General features: G+C 38.2%; 1 protein-coding gene across 7 annotated transcripts in view; it reads left to right on the top strand.

Annotated features, from left to right (window-relative positions):
* UBR1 (ubiquitin protein ligase E3 component n-recognin 1) overlaps positions 1-19,690 on the top strand; it is a 166,798-nt gene that overhangs the window by 84,923 nt on the left and 62,185 nt on the right. For all 7 annotated transcript variants that reach the window (XM_073800837.1, XM_019935371.3, XM_019935370.3 and 4 more), the window contains 7 exons: positions 220-348; positions 4,786-4,966; positions 7,146-7,207; positions 7,700-7,810; positions 8,502-8,567; positions 8,827-8,928; positions 18,377-18,440. In XM_073800837.1, the coding sequence (XP_073656938.1) occupies positions 220-348; positions 4,786-4,966; positions 7,146-7,207; positions 7,700-7,810; positions 8,502-8,567; positions 8,827-8,928; positions 18,377-18,440 (715 nt within the window). The remainder of the gene's footprint in view (positions 1-219; positions 349-4,785; positions 4,967-7,145; positions 7,208-7,699; positions 7,811-8,501; positions 8,568-8,826; positions 8,929-18,376; positions 18,441-19,690) is intronic.

The raw sequence follows: 19,690 nt of genomic DNA, 5'->3' as shown, positions 1-19,690 counted from the left end.
CCTATAAGGGAATCATAGCTTAGAAATAATTTGACCAGGGTCATACAGCTAGAAAAGTGACAGAGTTATGATTTGAACCCGTGCGTTCTGACCTAGTGTAACAGCTATGTTAAAAAACTACACATACATGAATATAAATCCTGATGATTTTATATTTTGCCAGTGGAAGAGCAAAGAAAGAGGGCCCATATGTATATGTTAACCACTCTTTTCTTGTAGGGAATGGAAGAAATCAGAAGACAGGTTGGGCAACACATAGAAGTGGATCCTGACTGGGAGGCTGCCATTGCTATACAGATGCAATTGAAGAACATTTTACTAATGTTCCAAGAGTGGTGCGCTTGTGATGTAAGTAAAATTTGTTAGAAGGATCCGTGCCTTTTTAAGTGTTCTGATTGTTATTAATAGTATAGTTTTATGCTGCAACTTCCTTGATGTAAAGTTTTATTGCTTAAATAGTTTCTTATATGTTTGAATTATCTTATTAAATTTGTAGTTTTTTACACTTAATTAGAAAATGTGCTCCATGGCATTCCATTTACCTTTGGGAATAGTGGAGTTTAAAAAATACAGCACACACTAATCAATTAATAAATTATTTATTGATAAATTTATTTCCTTGGACATGAATATTAATAATAAAATTAGGACTAGACTTTTAAATATTCCAACAGTGGAGGGGTGTAGATATTAATTCAATCAAGAGCCTTGTTATGTGAGTTAAACCATTAAGAAAATTAATTTTAGTTATTTATTTTTTAATTAATTTATTTTTGGCTGCGTTGGGTCTCCGTTGCTGTGTACAGGCTTTCTCTAGTTGCGGCGAGCGGGGGCTACTCTTCATTGCAGTGTGCGGGCTTCTCATTGCAGTGGCTTCTCTTGTTGCAGAGCACAGGCTCTAGGCGCGTGGGCTTCAGTAGTTGTGGCATGCAGGCTCAGTAGTTGTGGCTTTCAGGGTCTAGAGCTCAGGCTCAGTAGTTGTGGCGCTTGGGCTTAGTTGCACCACAGCATGTGAGATCTTCCTGGAGCAGGGCTCGAACCCACGTCCCCTTCATTGGCAGGCAGATTCTTTTTTTAAATAAATTCACTTATTTATTTTTGGCTGTGTTGGGTCTTCGTTTCTGTGTGAGGGCTTTCTCTAGTTGCAGCGAGCGGGGGCCACTCTTCATCACTGTGCGCGGGCCTCTCACTGTCGCGGCCTCTCTTGTTGCAGAGGACAGGCTCCAGACGCGCAGGCTCAGTAGTTGTGGCTCACGGGCCCAGTTGCTCCGCGGCATGTGGGATCTTCCCAGACCAAGGCTCGAACCCATGTTCCCTGCATTGGCAGGCAGACTCTCAACCACTGCGCCACCAGGGAAGCCCCTAGCAGGCAGATTTTTAACGACTGTGCCACCAGGGAAGTCCAAGAAAATTAATTTTAAAATATAGAACTAATGTTTTTCCTTAAGCAATAGTTTTATTTTATTTATTTTAAAAAGTATTTATTTTAAAAAGTATTTATTTTATTTTTGGCTGTGTTGGGTTTTAGTTGCGGCACATGGGATCTTCGTTGTGGCATGTGGGATCCTCTGCTGTGGCATGCGTCCTCCTCTTTGCAGTGTGTGGTCTTCTCTAGTTGTGGCCTGCATGCTCAGTAGTTGCGGCGTGCGGGCTTAGTTGCCCCATGGTATGTGGGATCTTAGTTCACCAACCAGGGATTGAACCCATGTCCCCTGCCTTGGACGGCTGATTCTTAACCACTGGACCTCCAGCAGAGTCCCCTCGTTAAGCAATAATTTTAGACCATAATGCTCTTTAAACACGTAATCCTACTCCAGACTCCCTTTGGAGAAGATGACCTCATTTATTTCTGTTCTGAGAAAATTAACATTATCTAAGTCAAATTCTTTCATCTTCTCCAGTTTCTCTGTACATCTCACTATAGTCAATTCACTGAGTTTCTATATATATCTTCACTATTGGTCTCTTTCATTTTCCTCTTTCTAAAAGTGATGTCTCTACCTAGCCTCTTGGTCCCAACCTATATTTCTTCTTCTTGGAGTTTGCTTCCTCAGTTGTCTCCTCTGGTATTTCCCACTCTTTCATTCATCTGCCTGTAAACACACAGGACTGTCCTATTCTTAAGAACAATGAGAATAAAAGCCCCCTTACTTGTCATTGCTACCTCATGAACTGTATTTTATCTCTCTCTTTTCCTCATCTGCTCCACCACCAGCCATTGGTCATGGGTTCAGAGTGGCGGTCACGCTCACAGACACAATAGACTTTAATCTAGCACAGCAGCTGTATAGAACAATAAGGACAGGAAATATTGTCCAGCAACTACCACAGCACATATTTTTTGGCTCCCCTCGTCTTTATGAAGGGCATGCTTAATTGTTGGAGACGAGGTCAAAGAGTGTGGTGTTCATGTTGACATCTGCAAAACCTCCTGAAGTCATCTACATTTACTGTCGCCACTCTTTAGCTTCTAAAACTTCTTTAGAGCCAGGCTTCTGCCCTTACCAATTGATAGGAGCTGCTTTTTGAAAAACTTTCAAAGGATCTATTCAGTAACCAAATTCAGAGGTCTTTTCTAAGTCCCCCATCTTCCTTAAATGTCTGTAACATTGTATTCTTTTGAGAACCTTCATCGTTTTGAAACTCCTTCCCTCTGATTTTCACAAACTTACTTATCCTAATATTTCTCTTGTTGATTACCCATTTTCAATCAATGATTGCCTTTTTTCCCCTCACTTCCTTCTGCCTACTAAATAAGACATTCCCCAGTGTTTTCTTTTTCTTACAGATCTTTTATTTCTACCACCCCAATTAAAACTTCGTAAGATAACTTTCCCAAACTATAGAATCACTTCTGTTTGTGTGCTACACATTACTGCTTGGATCTTACATTTGCATTTCAAACTCAGAGTATATTAAATTGATTTGTCATCATTTCATTCTACTTCCAGCTTGCATTTTTTCTTCTTGACTCCCTTATTCTGTTCATGACACCATGATTCATACGTTCATCCATACAGGAAATCTGAGAGCCACTGTGTTCTGTGTGTTAGATGTTAACAGACTTTTGATGGGGGGAGAAAGTTTTATGTTCATGTAAGATCGGGAAATGCTAGGTTGAACAAAATCAAACATGATTTTTTAAGCCACTGAACTTCTCAAACCCTTTGATCAATCAGTGTTCTCAGGACTTCCCTGGTGGCTCAGTGGTTAAGAATCCACCTGCCGGTGCAGGGAACATGGGTTCAAGCCCTGGTCTGGGAAGATCCCACATGCCATGGAGAACTAAGCCCGTGTGCCACAACTACTGAGCCTGCGTGCTGCAACTACCGAAGCCCATGTGCCTAGAGCCCGTGCTCTGCAACAAGATAAGCCACTGCAATGAGAAGCCTGCGCACGTCAATGAAGAGTAGCCCCCGCTCACCGCAGCTAGAGAAAGCCCTCACGCAGCAACGAAGAACCAACACAGCAAAAACTAACTAAATAAATAAATAAATTTATTTAAAGAAAAAAAATTAATGTGCTCATTTCTAAGAGAGATATTCCCAAAATTTATTTAACTATAGAATTCCTTTTTTTAAGATACAATCAGTAAGAAATACTCTTAAAAAGTGACCTTTGACTCATTTCCCTGCCATACTCACCCAGATTTGAGTCTTCCTTATCCTAAATTTATTTTATAATCCTAACTTATTTCCTATGGGTTTATTCTTTTTTGCCCTGACTGCCCCCACCCTAGTTTGAGTCCCTTATCACCTTACACTTAACTTAGTAATAAACTTTCTGTTGGTTTCCTTGTCTCCTAACACTACTGTCTCCAATCTGTTACCTTCAGTGATACCCACTAATCCTTCTTGAAGCAATATGTTGACTACATTATTACACTTCAGACAGTATCAGTATATTCAGCTTTACATGGCAACGCAAGGCGTATTTCCAGTTTAATTGCTAATTAATTCTGTCCATAAACCCTTTGATTTGTCTAGTTTTTATTCCTTTCCATTGCCCGAACAGGAGTTATTACTTCCCCTTATTTCTCTTTGTTTATTCTGTATCTCTGCTTACAGTGCTACCATCTCTCCATCTTCCCGTCATACTTAAATTCTGCATATTCTTTCAAACCCCACTCAAAAGCTTTTTAAAAAATTTATTTATTTATTTATTTTTGGCTATGTTGGGTCTTTGTTGCTGCACGCGGGCTTTCTCTAGTTCCGGCGAGTGGTGGCTACTCTTTGTTGCAGTGCGCGGGCTTCTCATTGCAGTGGCTTCTCTTGTTGCAGAGCACAGGCTCTAGGCACGTGGGCTTCAGCAGTTGTGGCATGTGGGCTCAGTAGTTGTGGCTTGTGGGCTCTAGAGCGCAGCCTCAGTATGTGGCACACGGCCTTAGTTGCTCCATGGCATGTGGGATCTTCCTGCACGAGGGCTTGAACCTGTGTCCCCTGCATTGGCAGGTGGATTCTTAACCACTGTGCCACCAGGGAAGCCCCTCAAAAGCTACTTTTGCAAACAAGTATTCCCAGTCGTTTGTGATTCTTTTTTTTTTTTTTTGCCCTATTAAGGTTATTAGTTTATACCATTTATGTGGCTTACAATTTTTTACTTTGATTGTGTGTGTATGTGTGTCTGTCTGACTGTCATAATATTTCCTACAGGTTTGCAGATCCTGTTGATGTAGCTCTAGTAACACGTCAAACAATTTTGTGCTTGTATTTAGTAAATATATACTGAATGATGTAATAAAGTAGATAACTTGTCAATTTATTTGCATTTTTATCTTCCTTTTAGGAGGAACTCTTACTGGTGGCTTATAAAGAATGTCATAAAGCTGTGATGAGGTGCAGTACAAGTTTCAAATCTAGTAGCAAAACAGTAGTACAATTGTGTGGTCATACTTTGGAAACTAAATCCTACAGAGTATCTGAAGATCTTGTAAGCATACATCTGCCAATCTCTAGGACTCTTGCTGGTGAGTGTTTATTTGGTTTTTGCATGTTTCTGTTAGCTTTGTTTTCTAGATATTCATATTAGAATCAGTACTATTTTTGTTCTCAGTATGCACAGACATACTCGGATCAGTTACTGCAGTTAAAAGCTGTCACTATCCTTCAAAGAGCTGTGACCAGAACATCTAAGGGTGCTACCTGGGCTTTTTGTTATCTTGGTCAACTAATGGATCCTTATACTATATACTTAAGGACTAACTTGGTAATTTATCGCCTAACCAAATGTAAATGTAGGAAAATCTTGTTGCTGTTTTTTCACCCTCTTCTCTTCCTGATTGCACCAGTGTGTTCACTGTGTCACTGTTCCTTTCACCACTAAAAGAAAGAAATCATAGATTTTCTTTAATCATCCTTTGATTTGCATTTCTATGTAAATCGACCGTGTCAGTGTCTTTTTCTTTTAACAACTTTGTATAAGTGTACATAATTATATTTTTAATTGTGGTAAAATATATGTAACATAAAATTTACCATTTTAATCATTTTTTAAGTATATAGTTCAGTGACATTAAGTACATTCACATTGTTGTACAGCCATCACCACCATCTATATCCAGAATTCTTTCCATCTTCCCAATCTGAAATTTGTGCCCATTTAACATAACTCCTCATTCCCTGCTCCCTACAGTCTCTGATTTTCTGTCTCTATGACTTGACTACTCTAGGTACCTCATATAAGTGAAATCATACTCATATCCTTTTATAACTGGATTATTTCACTTAGCATAATGTCCTCAGAGTTCATCCATGTTGTAGTATATGTCAGATTTCCCTCATTTTTAAGGTTGAATAATATTCCATAGTATATATATACCACGTTTTGTTTATCTATTCATCCTCCAGTAGATGCTTGCATTGCTTACATCTTTTGGCTATTGTCGAATAATGTTGCCATGAACACAGGTGTCCAAATATGCACTTGAGTGCTTGTTTTCAATTCTTGGGGTATATACCCATAAAGTGGAATTGCTGGATCATAAGGTAATTCTACTTTTTAATTTTTTGAGGAACCACCATACTGTTTTCCATAGCAGCTGCACCATCTTACATTCTCAGAAGCAAAGCACAAGGATTCCAATTTCTTTACATCCTCATCAACACTTGTTATTTTTTGTTTTTTAAATAGCCATCCTAATGAGTGTGAAGTGGTATCTCCTTGTGGTTTTGATTTGCATTTCCTTAATAATTAGTGATACTGACCATCTTTTCCTGTGCTTACTGGCCATATGTATATCTTCTTTGGAGAAAGGTCTGTTCAAGTCCTTTGTCTATTTTTTAATCAGATTTTGTTGTTGAGTTATTGGAGTTCTTTGTATATTCTGGATATTAACTGCTTATCAGATATATGGTTTGCAGATATTTTCTCCCATTCTGTGAGTTGCCTTTTCACTCTCTTTATAGTGTCCTTTGATGCACAAAAGTTTTTAACTTGGTGTAGTCTCATTTATTTTCCCTTTGGTTGCCTGTACTTTTGGTGTCATATCCAAGAAATTATGGCCAAATCCAATGTTATGAAGCCTTTTCCCTATGTTATTTTCTAAGAGTTTTATGGTTTTAGCTCCTGTGTTCAGATCTTTGATTCATTTTTAGTTAATTTTTGTATATGGTATAATTGACATGATTTTATGTCACTTCTATTTTTATAAAAAGAAATACCAAGATTCGTTTTTATTTGTTTTTATTTTACTGAAGTATAGTTGATTTACATGTTGTGTTTAATTTCTGCTGTACAGTAAAATGACTCAGCTATATGTATATATACATTCTTTTTCATATTCTTTACCATTATGGTTTACCACAGGATATTGAATACAGTTCCCTGTGCTATACAGTAGGACTGTGTTGTTTATAAGTTTTTATTTCTTTTGATGCTTGGCTAAGAGGAGAATAATTTCTTAAGAGGCAGAATATTATTTTTATATAATTTATAAGCACACCTTGTACAATGTAGGATCTTAAATATGTTAGTAAAACTGTGTTTCAAAATTAGAAATCAAATGTTTGCATTCTGAGATGTCATTTCTAAACTCAATAAACGTATGTTTAAATTTCACAAGTTTTCAAACTTGATGAGTTAACTAGGAAACAAATCAGCTGGGTTTATTGCTTTCTCATTTTTCTCTATCTTTTTTTAACCTTTAGGTCTTCATGTGCGTTTAAGCAGGCTGGGTGCTATTTCAAGACTGCATGAATTTGTGCCTTTTGTAAGTGACTGTTAAATGTTGATTTGCTTATATTCTATTTCTAAATACCTCTTTAAAAAAATATTTATTTATTTATTTTTGGCTGTGTTGGGTCTTCGTTGCTGCGCGTGGGCTTTCTCTAGTTGTGGTGAGCAGGGGCTACTCTTCATTGCAGTGCGAGGGCTTCTCATTGCGGTGGCTTCTCTTGTTGTGGAGCACGGGCTCTAGGTGCATGGGCTTAGTTGCTCCACGGCATGTGGATCTTCCCGGACCGGGGCTCGAACCCGTGTTCCCTGCATTGGCAGGCAGATTCTTAACCACTGCGCCACCAGGGAAGTCCCCTCTAAATACCTCTTGGTTGAGTGGGAAGAAAAAGAACATTTTGAAATCATGGGGACTTGGAGTCATCTAGTTCAAGCCCTCAGTCTTACAGATGAGAAAACTGAGCAATGTATAGTGGCGTAACGTTCAAGCCCTCTGGGATATAATGGAATTGATCTCACTCTGTTTCAGGAGGATTTTCAAGTAGAGGTACTAGTGGAATATCCTTTGCGTTGTCTGGTATTGGTTGCCCAGGTTGTTGCTGAGATGTGGCGAAGAAATGGGCTGTCTCTCATTAGCCAGGTATGGCAAGGCCTATTGTTCACACTATGAATGTGTTCATTTTCTGCTTGTTTTTTCTTTTATATGTTTTACTTTGTGTCCCTGGATTTTCCTGAGTATTTGTTTTGTGTTCTCTTATATAAACTCAGAAATGAAAGTTCTAGTGGCCATATAGACATTTATCCTTTAATACTGTTAAGTGGGTAGACTAGGTGAAAGCCAGTAGTACCAGGAACCATCCCAATATATGTCTTTTCTGAAGATTACTTGGGAACATGTAATCTTCCCACCACCAGTCTTAATGGAAGGGCATTGTTTCCCTCTGTTGTAGAGCAAATAAGGAGAAGTGCTTTTCCTAAGTGGTGGGGAAACAGGGCTTGTAAAGATACCACTTGGGAGAAAAATAGTGTTATGATTGATTGTAGAAATTGGTTTACTTTATTGAAGTGTGCATTTTAAACTTAAGGGAAGTAAATTCTTTTGTTACGCATGTTGAGAGTAATAACTAGTATAGAGCATTTTTAACTCTGAATTATTTTCATGCCGTATTTTCTCACTTCATCCTCACAAATCCCTTAAAATGATTTGTAGATTTACAGCTTATTTTTTGCCACAAAGGAGTTCTTGGGGTTTCTAGTTTAGAGAAAATTTTAAGAATTCTGTTTGAAATAAAATGATTCTTTTAGCTTCTGTTCTCCTTTTTATTTTATAGGTGTTTTATTACCAAGATGTTAAGTGCAGAGAAGAAATGTATGATAAAGACATCATTATGCTTCAGGTACCTATTTAAATTACCTCTGATATTTGTGTTAACCTTCCTTCCTAGGTTCCTTATAATAAGCGAAGATACTGTAACTATTGTTAACTTCACTTAAATTTTTCTCACTGTTGAAATGAATATAGTATCATAGAAGCAGAAGGGACTACTGCATTATCTTCTGCAGATTTACCTTATAATTTTTTCTCACAGTCCTACTAGAGACAAAATGTTTCTCCATTTAATACATGAGAACTATGGTACTTGATTTCTTTCACAGATTGGTGCATCTTTAATGGATCCCAACAAATTCTTATTACTGGTACTTCAGAGGTATGAACTTGCTGATGCTTTTAACAAGACCATATCCACAAAAGACCAGGTAAGTGACAGAAACTAATAAGTAAATTAATTCCAAAGGAAATATTATTTAAAAAATTTTAATCATATTTAAGATTTTTATTTATTTATGTATATCTCCAAAAATCAGGCACATACGTAAAACATACATATACACACATATATCCTTTTTACTCTATAAAAATTAGAATATAGTTGGCCCTCCATATCCATGGATACAGAATCCCAACTGTACTAGCCATTTTATATAAGGGACTTGAGCATCTGTGGATTTTGGTATCTGCAGGGGTCCTAGAACCAGTCCCCTGCAGATACTGACTGATGACTGTGTATAGATTAACAAAAAGGAGAAGAAAAATCACATGAAACTCTGCCTCCTAGAAATGATCACTTTTAAAGTTTTGGTGTCTTTTTTTTTTTTTTTTTAACATCTTTTTTGGGGTATAATTGCTTTTTTTTTTACCATCTTTATTGGGGTATAATTGCTTAATTGTGTGTTAGTTTCTCCTTTATAACAAAGTGAATCAGTTATACATAGACATATGTTCCCATATCTCTTCCCTCTTGCGTCTCCCTCCCTCCCACCCTCCCTATCCCACCCCTCCATGCGGTCACAAAGCACCCAGCTGATCTCCCTGTGCTATGCGGCTGCTTCCCACTAGCTATCTACCTTACGTTTGGTAGTGTATATATGTCCATGCCTCTCTCTCACTTTGTCACAGCTAACCCTTCCCCCTCCCCATATTCTCAAGTCCGTTCCCTAGTAGGTCTGTGTCTTTATTCCTGTCTTACCCCTAGGTTCTTCATGACATTTTTTTTCTCTTAAATTCCATATATATGTATTAGCATACGGTATTTGTCTTTCTCTTTCTGACTTACTTCACTCTGTGTGACAGACTCTGGGTCTATCCACCTCATTACAAATAGCTCAATTTCGTTTCTTTTTATGGCTGAGTAATATTCCATTGTATATATGTGCCACATCTTCTTTATCCATTCATCCGATGATGGACACTTAGGTTGTTTCCATTTCCGGGCTATCATAAATAGAGCTGCAGTGAACATTTTGGTACATGACTCTTTTTGAATTATGGTTTTCTCAGGGTATATGCCCAGTGGTGGGATTGCTGGGTCATATGGTAGTTCTATTTGTAGTTTTTTAAGGAACCTCCATACTTTTCTCCATAGTGGCTGTACCAATTCACATTCCCAGCAGCAGTGCAAGAGTGTTCCCTTTTCTCCACACCCTCTCCAGCATTTATTGTTTCTAGATTTTTTGATGATGGCCATTCTGACTGGTGTGAGATGATATCTCATTGTAGCTTTGATTTGCATTTCTCTAATGATTAATGATGTTGAGCATTCTTTCATGTGTTTGTTGGCAGTCTGTATATCTTCTTTGGAGAAATGTCTATATAGGTCTTCTGCCCATTTTTGGATTGGGTTGTTTATTTTTTTGTTATTGAGCTGCATGAGCTGCTTGTAAATTTTGGAAATTAATCCTTTGTCAGTTGCTTCATTTGCAAATATTTTCTCCCATTCTGAGGGTTGTCTTTTGGTCTTGTTTATGGTTTCCTTTGCTGTGCAAAAGCTTTGAAGTTTCATTAGGTCCCAATTGTTTATTTTTGATTTTATTTCCATTTCTCTAGGAGGTGGGTCAAAAAAGAATCTTGCTGTGATTTATGTCATAGAGTGTTCTGCCTGTGTTTTCCTCCAAGAGTTTGATAGTGTCTGGCCTTACATTTAGGTCTTTAATCCATTTTAAGTTTATTTTTATGTATGGTGTTAGGGAGTGTTCTAATTTCATTCTTTTATATGTAGCTGTCCAGTTTTCCCAGCACCACTGATTGAAGAGGCTGTCCTTTCTCCACTGTACATTCCTGCCTCCTTTATCAAAGATAAGGTGACCATATGTGCGTGGGTTTATCTCTGGGCTTTCTATCCTGTTCCATTGATCTTTCTGTTTTTGTGCCAGTACCATACTGTCTTGATTACTGTAGCTTTGTGGTATAGTCTGAAGTCAGGGAGCCTGATTCCTCCAGCTCCGTTTTTCGTTCTCAAGATTGCTTTGGCTATTCGGGGTCTTTTGTGTTTCCATACAAATTGTGAAATTTTTTGTTCTAGTTCTGTGAAAAATGCCAGTGGTAGTTTGATAGGGATTGCATTGAATCTGTAGATTGCTTTGGGTAGTAGAGTCGTTTTCACAATGTTGATTCTTCCAATCCAAGAACCTGGTATATCTCTCCATCTGTTTGTATCATCTTTAATTTCTTTCATCTGTGTTTAATAATTTTATGCATATAGGTCTTTTGTCTCCTTAGGTAGGTTTATTCATAGATATTTTATTCTTTTTGTTGCAGTGGTAAATGGGAGTGTTTTCTTGATTTCACTTTCAGATTTTTCATCATTAGTTTATAGGAATGCCAGAAATTTCTGTGCATTAATTTTGTATCCTGCAGCTTTACCAAATTCATTGATTAGCTCTAGTAGTTTTCTGGTAGCATCTTTAGGATTCTCTATATATAGTATCATGTCATCTGCAAACAGTGACAGCTTTACTTCTTCTTTTCCGATTTGGATTCCTTTTATTTCCTTTTCTTCTCTGATTGCTGTGGCTAAAACTTCCAAAACTATGTTGAATAAGACTGGTGAGAGTGGGCAACCTTGTCTTGTTCCTGATCTTAGTGGAAATGCTTTCAGTTTTTCACCATTGAGGATGATGTTGGCTGTGGGTTTGTCATATATGGCCTTTATTATGTTGAGGATAGTTCCCTCTATGCCTACTTTCTGCAGGGTTTTTATCATATATGGGTGTTGAATTTTGTCAAAAGCTTTCTCTGCATCTATTGAGATGATCATATGGTTTTTCTCCTTCAATTTGTTAATATGGTTTATCACATTGATTGATTTGCGTATATTGAAGAATCCTTGCATTCCTGGAATAAACCCCACTTGATCATGGTGTATGATCCTTTTAATGAGCTGTTGGATTCTGTTTGCTAGTACTTTGTTCAGGATTTTTGCATCTATGTTCATCAGTGACACTGGCCTGTAGTTTTCTTTCTTTGTGACATCCTTGTCTGGTTTTGGTATCAAGGTGATGGTGGCCTCGTAGAATGAATTTGGGAGTGTTCCTCCCTCTGCTATATTTTGGAAGAGTTTGAGAAGGATAGGTGTTAGGTCTTCTCCAAATGTTTGATAGAATTCGCCTGTGAAGCCATCTGGTCCTGGGCTTTTGTTTGTTGGAAGATTTTTAATCACAGTTTCAATTTCAGTGCTTGTGATTGGCCTGTTCATATTTTCTATTTCTTCCTGATTCAGTCTTGGCAGGTTGTACATTTCTAAGAATTGATCCGTTTCTTCCAGGTTGTCCATTTTATTGGCATAGAGTTGCTTGTAGTAATCTCTCATGATCTTTTGTATTTCTGCAGTGTCAGTTGTTACTTCTCCTTTTTCATTTCTAATTCTATTGATTTGAGTCTTCTCCGTTCTTTTCTTGATGAGTCTGGCTAATGGTTTATCTATTTTGTTTATCTTCTCAAAGAACCAGCTTTTAGTTTTATTGATGTTTGCTATCTTTTTTCATTTATTTCTGATCTGATTTTTATGATATCTTTCCTTCTGCTAACTTAGGGGTTTTTTTTTTCTTCTTTCTCTAATTGCTTTAGGTGCAAGGTTAGGTTGTTTATTCGAGATGTTTCCTGTTTCTTAAGGTGGGCTTATATTGCTATAAACTTCCCTCTTAGAACTGCTTTTGCTGCATCCCATAGGTTTTGGGTCATCATGTCTCCATTGTCATTTGTTTCTAGGTATTTTTTTATTTCCTCTTTGATTTCTTCAGTGATCACTTCGTTATTAAGTAGTGTATTGTTTAGCCTCCATGTGTTTGTACTTTTTACAGATCTTTTCCTGTAATTGACATCTAGTCTCATAGCATTGTGGTCGGAAAAGATACTTGATACAATTTCAGTTTTCTTAAATTTACCAAGGCTTGATTTGTGACCCAAGATATGATCTATCCTGGAGAATGTTCCATGAGCACTTGAGAAAAATGTGTATTCTGTTGTTTTTGGATGGAGTGTCCTATAAATATCAATTAAGTCCATCTTAATTTTTCATTTAATGTATCATTTAAAGCTTGTGTTCCCTTATTTATTTTCATTTTGGATGTTCTGTCCATTGGTGAAAGTGGGGTGTTAAAGTCCCCTACTGTGAATGTGTTACTGTCGATTTCCCCTTTTATGGCTGTTAGTATTTGCCTTATGTATTGAGGTGCTCCTATGTTGGGTGCATAAATATTTACAATTGTTATATCTTCTTCTTGGGTCGATCCCTTGATCATTATGTAGTGTCCTTCTTTGTCTCTTCTAATAGTCTTTATTTTAAAGTCTATTTTGTCTGATGTGAGAATTGCTACTCCAGCTTTCTTTTGGTTTCCATTTGCATGGAATATATTTTTCCATCCCTTCACTTTCAGTCTGTATGTGTCTCTAGGTCTGAAGTGGGTCTCTTTTAGACAGCATATATCTGGGTCTTGTTTGTGTATCCATTTAGCCAATCTGTGTCTTTTGGTGGGAGCATTTAGTCCATTTACATTTAAGGTAATTATCGATATGTATGTTCCTATTCCCATTTTCTTAATTGTTTTGGGTTCGTTATTGTAGGTCTTTTCCTTCTCTTCTGTTTCTTGCCTAGAAAATTTCCTTTAGCATTTGTTGTAAAGCTGGTTTGGTGGTGCTGAACTCTCTCAGTTTTTGCTTGTCTCTAAAGGTTTTAATTTCTTCATCAAATCTGAATGAGATCCTTGCTGGGTAGAGTAATCTTGGTTGCAGGTTTTTCTTCTTCATCACTTTAAATATGTCCTGCTAGTCCCTTCTGGCTTGCAGAGTTTCTGCTGAAAGAGCAGCTGTTAACCTTATGGGGATTCCCTTATGTGTTATTTTTCCCTTGCTGCTTTTAATATGCTTTCTTTGTATTTAATTTTTGACAGTTTGATTAATATGTGTCTTGGCGTATTTCTCCTTGGATTTATTCTGTATGGGACTCCCTGTGCTTCCTGGACTTGATTAACTATTTCCTTTCCCATATTAGGGAAGTTTTCAACTATAATCTCTTCAAATATTTTCTCAGTCCCTTTCTTTTTCTCTTCTTCTGGAACCCCTATAATTCGAATGTTGGTGCATTTAATGTTGTCCCAGAGGTCTCTGAGACTGTCCTCAGTTCTTTTCATTCTCTTTTCTTTATTCTGCTCTGCAGTAGTTATTTCCACTTTTATCTTCCAGGTCACTTATCCGTTATTCTGCCTCAGTTATTCTGCTATCGATCCCATCTAGAGTATTTTTCATTTCATTTATTGTGTTGTTCATCATTGTTTGTTTCATCTTTAGTTCTTCTAGGTCCTTGTTAAATGTTTCTTGCATTTTGTCTATTCTATTTCCAAGATTTTGGATCATCTTTAGTATCATTATTCTGAATTCTTTTTCAGGTAGACTGCCTATTTCCTCTTCATTTGTTAGGTTTGGTGGGTTTTTATCTTGCTCCTTCATCTGTGGTATGTTTTTCTTTCTTCTCATTTTGCTTATCTTACTGTGTTTGGTTTATCTTACTGTCTCCTTTTTGTAGGCTGCAGGTTCATAGTTCCCGTTGTTTTTGGTGTCTGTCCCCAGTGGCTAAGGTTGGTTCAGTGGGTTGTGTAGGCTTCCTGGTGGAGGGGACTACTGCCTGTGTTCTGGTGGGTGAGGCTGGATCTTATCTCTCTGGTGGGCAGGTCCACACCTATGGTGTGTTTTGGGGTGTTTGTGGACTTATTATGATTTTAGGCAGCCTCTCTGTTAATGGGTGGGGTTGTGTTCCTGTATTGCTAGTTGTTTGCCATAGGGTGTCCAGCACTGTAGCTTGCTGGTCATTGAGTGACGCTGGGTTTTGGCGTTGAGATGGAGATCTCTGGGAGATTTTCGCCGTTTGATATTATGTGGAGCTGCGAGGTCTCTTGTTGACCAGTGTCCTGAAGTTGGCTTTCCCACCTCAGAGCCACAGCACTGACTCCTGGGTGAAGCACCAAGAGCCTTTCATCCACATGGCTCAAAATAAAAGGGAGAAAAAGTAGAGAGAAAGAATTAGTAGAAGTAGGAAGAAAGAAAGGAAGGAAGGAAGAAAGGAAGGAAGAAAGAAAAGAAGGAAAGAAGGAAAGAAAGAAAGGAGGGAGGGAGGGAGGGAAGGAGGGAGGGACGGTGGGAGGAGGGAAGGAAGGAAAAAAGCAAGCAAGAAAGAAAAAGTAAATTAAAATAAAGTAAAATACAATAAAGTTATTAAATTAAAAATAATTATTAAGAAAAAAAACAGACAGAACCTTAGGACAAATGGTGGAAGCAAAGCTATACAGACAAAATCTCATACAGAAGCATACACATACACACTCACAAAAAGAGGAAAAGGGTAAAAAATCATAAATCTTGCTCTCAAAGTCCACCTCCTCAATTTGGGATGATTTGTTGTCTAAAGGAGGGAGGGAGGGAAAGAAGGAAGAAAGAAAGGAAGGAAAGGAAGGAAGGAAGGAAGGAAAGAAGATAAAGTAAAATAAAATAAAGTTATTAAAATCAAAAATAATTATTAAGAAAAAACAATTTTTTTAAAAAAAGGACGGATAGAACCCTAGGACAAATGTTGGAAGCAAAGCTATACAGACAAAATCTCACAGAGAAGCATACACATACACGCTCACAAAAAGAGGAAAATGGGAAAAAATCCTAAATCTTGCTCTCAAAGTCCACCTCCTCAATTTGGGATGATTCGTAGTCTATTCATGTATTCCACAGATGCAGGGTACATCAAGTTGATTGTGGAGCTTTTATCCGCTGCTTCTGAGGCTGCTGGGAGAGACTTCCCTTTCTCTTCTTTGTTCTCACAGCTCTCAGGGGCTCAGCTTTGGATTTGGCCCCGCCTCTGCGTGTAGGTCGCAGAAGGGCGTCTGTTTTTTGCTCAGACAGGACGGGGTTAAAGGAGCCGCTGATTCGGGGTCTCCGGCTCACTCAGGCCAGGGGGAGGGAGGGGCATGGAGTGCGGGGCGAGCCTGCGGCGGCAGAGGCCGGCGTGACGTTGCACCAGCCTGAGGCTCGCCGTGCGTTCTCCCGGGGAAGTTGTCCCTGGATCCCGGGAACCTGGTAGTGGCGGGCTGCACAGGCTCCCCAGAAGGGAGGTGTGGACAGTGACCTGTGCTCGCACACAGGCTTCTTGCTGGCGGCAGCAGCAGCCTTAGCGTCTCCTGCCCGTCTCTGGGGTCCGCGCTTTGAGCCACGGCTCGCGCCTGTCTCTGGAGCTCCTTTAAGCAGCGCTCTTAATCCCCTCTTCTCGGGCACCAGGAAACAAAGAGGGAAGAAAAAGTCTCTTGCCTCTTCGGCAGCTCCAGACCTTTTCCTGGACTCCCACCCAGCTAGCCGTTGTGCACTAACCCCTTCAGGCTGTGTTCACGCTGCCAACCCCAGTCCTCTCCCGGTGCTCCGACCGAAGCCCGAGCCTCAGCTCCCAGCCCCGCCCGCCTCGGCGGGTGAGCAGACAAGCCTCTCAGGCTGTTGAGTGCCGGTCGGCACCGATCCTCTGTGTGGGAATCTCTCCGCTTTGCCCTCCGCACCCCTGTTGCTGCGCTTTCCTCCGTGGCGCCGAAGCTCCCCCTCTCCGCCACCCACAGTCTCCGCCCGCAAAGGGGCTTCCTGGTGTGTGGAAACCTTTCCTCCTTCACAGCTCCCTCCCACTGGTGCAGGTCCCGTCCCTATTCTTTTGTCTCTGTTTTTTCTTTTTTTCTTTTGCCCTACCCAGGTACGTGGGGAGTTTCTTGCCTTTGGGAGGTCTGAGGTCTGCCAGCGCTCAGTAGGTGTTCTGTAGGAGTTGTTCCACGTGTAGATGTATTTCTGGTGTATCTGTGAGGAAGGTGATCTCCGCGTCTTACTCTTCCGCCATCTTCCCCTCGTCCGTCTTATTTGTTTTTAAAGGAAAAATTGAATCTTTTATATGTACTTTTTTTTTTTTTTTTTTTTGCGGTATGCGGGCCTCTCACTGTTGTGGCCTCTCCCGTTGCGGAGCACAGGCTCCGGACGCGCAGGCTCAGCGGCCATGGCTCACGGGCCCAGCCGCTCCGCAGCATGTGGGATCTTCCCAGACTGGGGTACGAACCCGTGTCCCCTGCATCGGCAGCCGGACTCTCAGCCACTGCGCCATCAGGGAAGCCCTATATGTACTATTTTTGTAATATGCTTCCTGTGCTTAATGAAATATTGTGATAGGGTTTTTCTTGTCACTAAGTATGCAGGAACCTCATCTTTTTTTTACATCATAATTTTTAATTGCTGTGCAGTATTGCAGTATATGAATGCATTATACTTTAGTCCCCTATTGCTGAAGAGGCTTTTCAAGTTTTTTGCTCATATAAATGTCTCTGCACCTCAAGGTTTAAACACTTGCATAATTATTTTGTTACGATAAATTCTTCGAAGTGGATTTGCTGAAGAATACAGTATACTCTTTCTTATGACTCTGAATACGTATTGTCAAATTGCTCTCAGAAAAGTAACTCCAATTTAAGCTCTCTCTAGCAGTATGTACATCTGTAATGGTACTGATATTTTTAATCTTTGTTGGTCTGATACATGAAAGATGGTGTTTAATTTTCATTTGCAGTTCTTTAATTATCAGTGAGGTTGACCATGTTTTCATGATTATTGACCTTTTTTTTCCTTTTTGGTAGTGAATTATCTGTTCCTGTCCTTCACCCTTTTCCTGTTTTTTGTAAAAGTTCCTTATTTAGTAAAGATATTAATTCTTTACTTGTATTTGTTATCAATAAATTTTTTATGGTTTATATTTTGTCTCTGGAGTTTTGTGACATCTTCATTGTTTTAATACTTGATACCAGTTTATAAAGTAACCTTTGACTACTTTGAATTTATGAATTACATTATTTTATTCTTCAAATTCGAAGTCACTTGCAACAGAGCAAAGGATAGGCTATAAAATACAAAGCTAATTTTTAGTCATGTTTTTATACTCAGTGAAAATGAATATCTCATTTACTGTAGTATTTAAATAACAGGTGTGTTAGGGAAGGGAACTCTCACCATAACTGTTAGTTACCTATTTGAAGACACTGTCTCACCAACCCAGATAAGAAGGAAGCCAATAATAGAGGAAAAGTTAAAGATTAGAATTCTTTTGTTGACTGAAGACTAGATGGGAAATAATGATAATAAAAACAGTAATAATATTTAACAGTTGTTATTGAGTTCTTACTTCGTGCCAAGTATTGTGAACCTTGTTGAATTTGATGTCAAAAAAGGGAATTATTCACCTCATAATTCTCTGTTGCTGTGGTCCGAAAGAAAATACTGGATCAGTTGGACTATCTGATCCAGAAAAAAATGTATGTTTTATGGAGGTTTTTGATTCTTAAGTAACTAATTTTTTCTTTTACAATTCTATAGGATTTGATTAAACAATATAATACCTTAATAGAAGAAATGCTTCAAGTCCTCATCTATATTGTGGGTAAGATTAAAACATGTTTTGAAATAGAACATGAGTTACTTTTTAGAGAGAACATTAATAAGAACTGTAAGTTATTTTGTTCTCCTCCCAAATACAGCAGAGAATATTAGAGGTAAATGTGACTAATGTGATTGATACGTTTAGGAACTCACCTTTTAAAAAACACAGCTGTTACATCTTCATTTTTCAATACCTGATTTGTAATTGTTTGGACTTGTTTGTAGAGATCTGGGATATAATTATCCTAGTTAGAAAAGTAAATGTAAAATAACTATGTCGAGTGCTAAAAATTTTATGTGTGTGTATATATATATATATACATTGGGTATTTCCTTCTATGTGATTTGATTTTTAGTTAATATTTGCTGCATTCCTGAGTATAAGTTTATTACCTTTAGGAGTCATCATTTTTAAAAGTGTGTGTGTTTGTGTGTGTGTGTAAAATCTCTGATTATATTAAGATTAATATAATCTCTGATTATATTAATTAAGAAAACATTAAGAAGTAGCAAAAGATTTGGATTAGGAATCAGAAGATCTAGAGTTGACCTCGCTATAAACTGTCAAGAGTGTGCCATTTACATTTTTAGGGTCTCAAATTCTTGATTTGTAAAACGTGAAAGTAATCTACATGATCTCTAAGGTTCTTTCTAGCACGAAACTTATAGAGGGTACTGTTTTGGTGGAAAACAATTGAAAATTACAGTGTTTGAAGAGGAGTGAGTCTGTTGGAAGTGAATTAAATTAACAAAATGTCATTCTTTGGCTAATTTGTAGAATTCATCAAATCTCTTAGGCAAAAAAATTCCTGTCTTCTAATAACCCTCTTATAGATATCACAGGACTTTGTACTCATGTTGTAGTATTGAAAATCAGTGGTGACATAAGGTCAAATATTTTAAGCCTTCTTGAAGCATTGGGGATTAGATGCTGTTGACACCAGTGAAGTTCCCGTAGTTAATTTAGCTATTTTCTCTCCCCATTTGGCAGTTTATCGAGATGAAAAGTGGAAACCTGATTATGTGTGCATGTTAGCAACACCATCCATTCCTGATACATATTACTATTTTGTCATTTAACCCATAGAGATATTTTTAAGTATTTTGTTTTTTAGTTTTCACTTTGTTCTTTCTTAAATAACAAGTAGAGACAACATTGAGGAAATCTTGAAAGAAAAGCTATTGTTCCATGATGGCCACTACTTATTCAATGCTATCTTCCTTGTTTTCTGGGTTAGAGACCATGCTAAT

Source organism: Tursiops truncatus, chromosome 2, assembly GCF_011762595.2.
Source record: "Tursiops truncatus isolate mTurTru1 chromosome 2, mTurTru1.mat.Y, whole genome shotgun sequence".
NCBI lineage: Eukaryota > Metazoa > Chordata > Mammalia > Artiodactyla > Delphinidae > Tursiops > Tursiops truncatus.
Note: the sequence above shows the minus strand (reverse complement) of the source record. Positions and strands in the feature narration are given on the sequence as shown.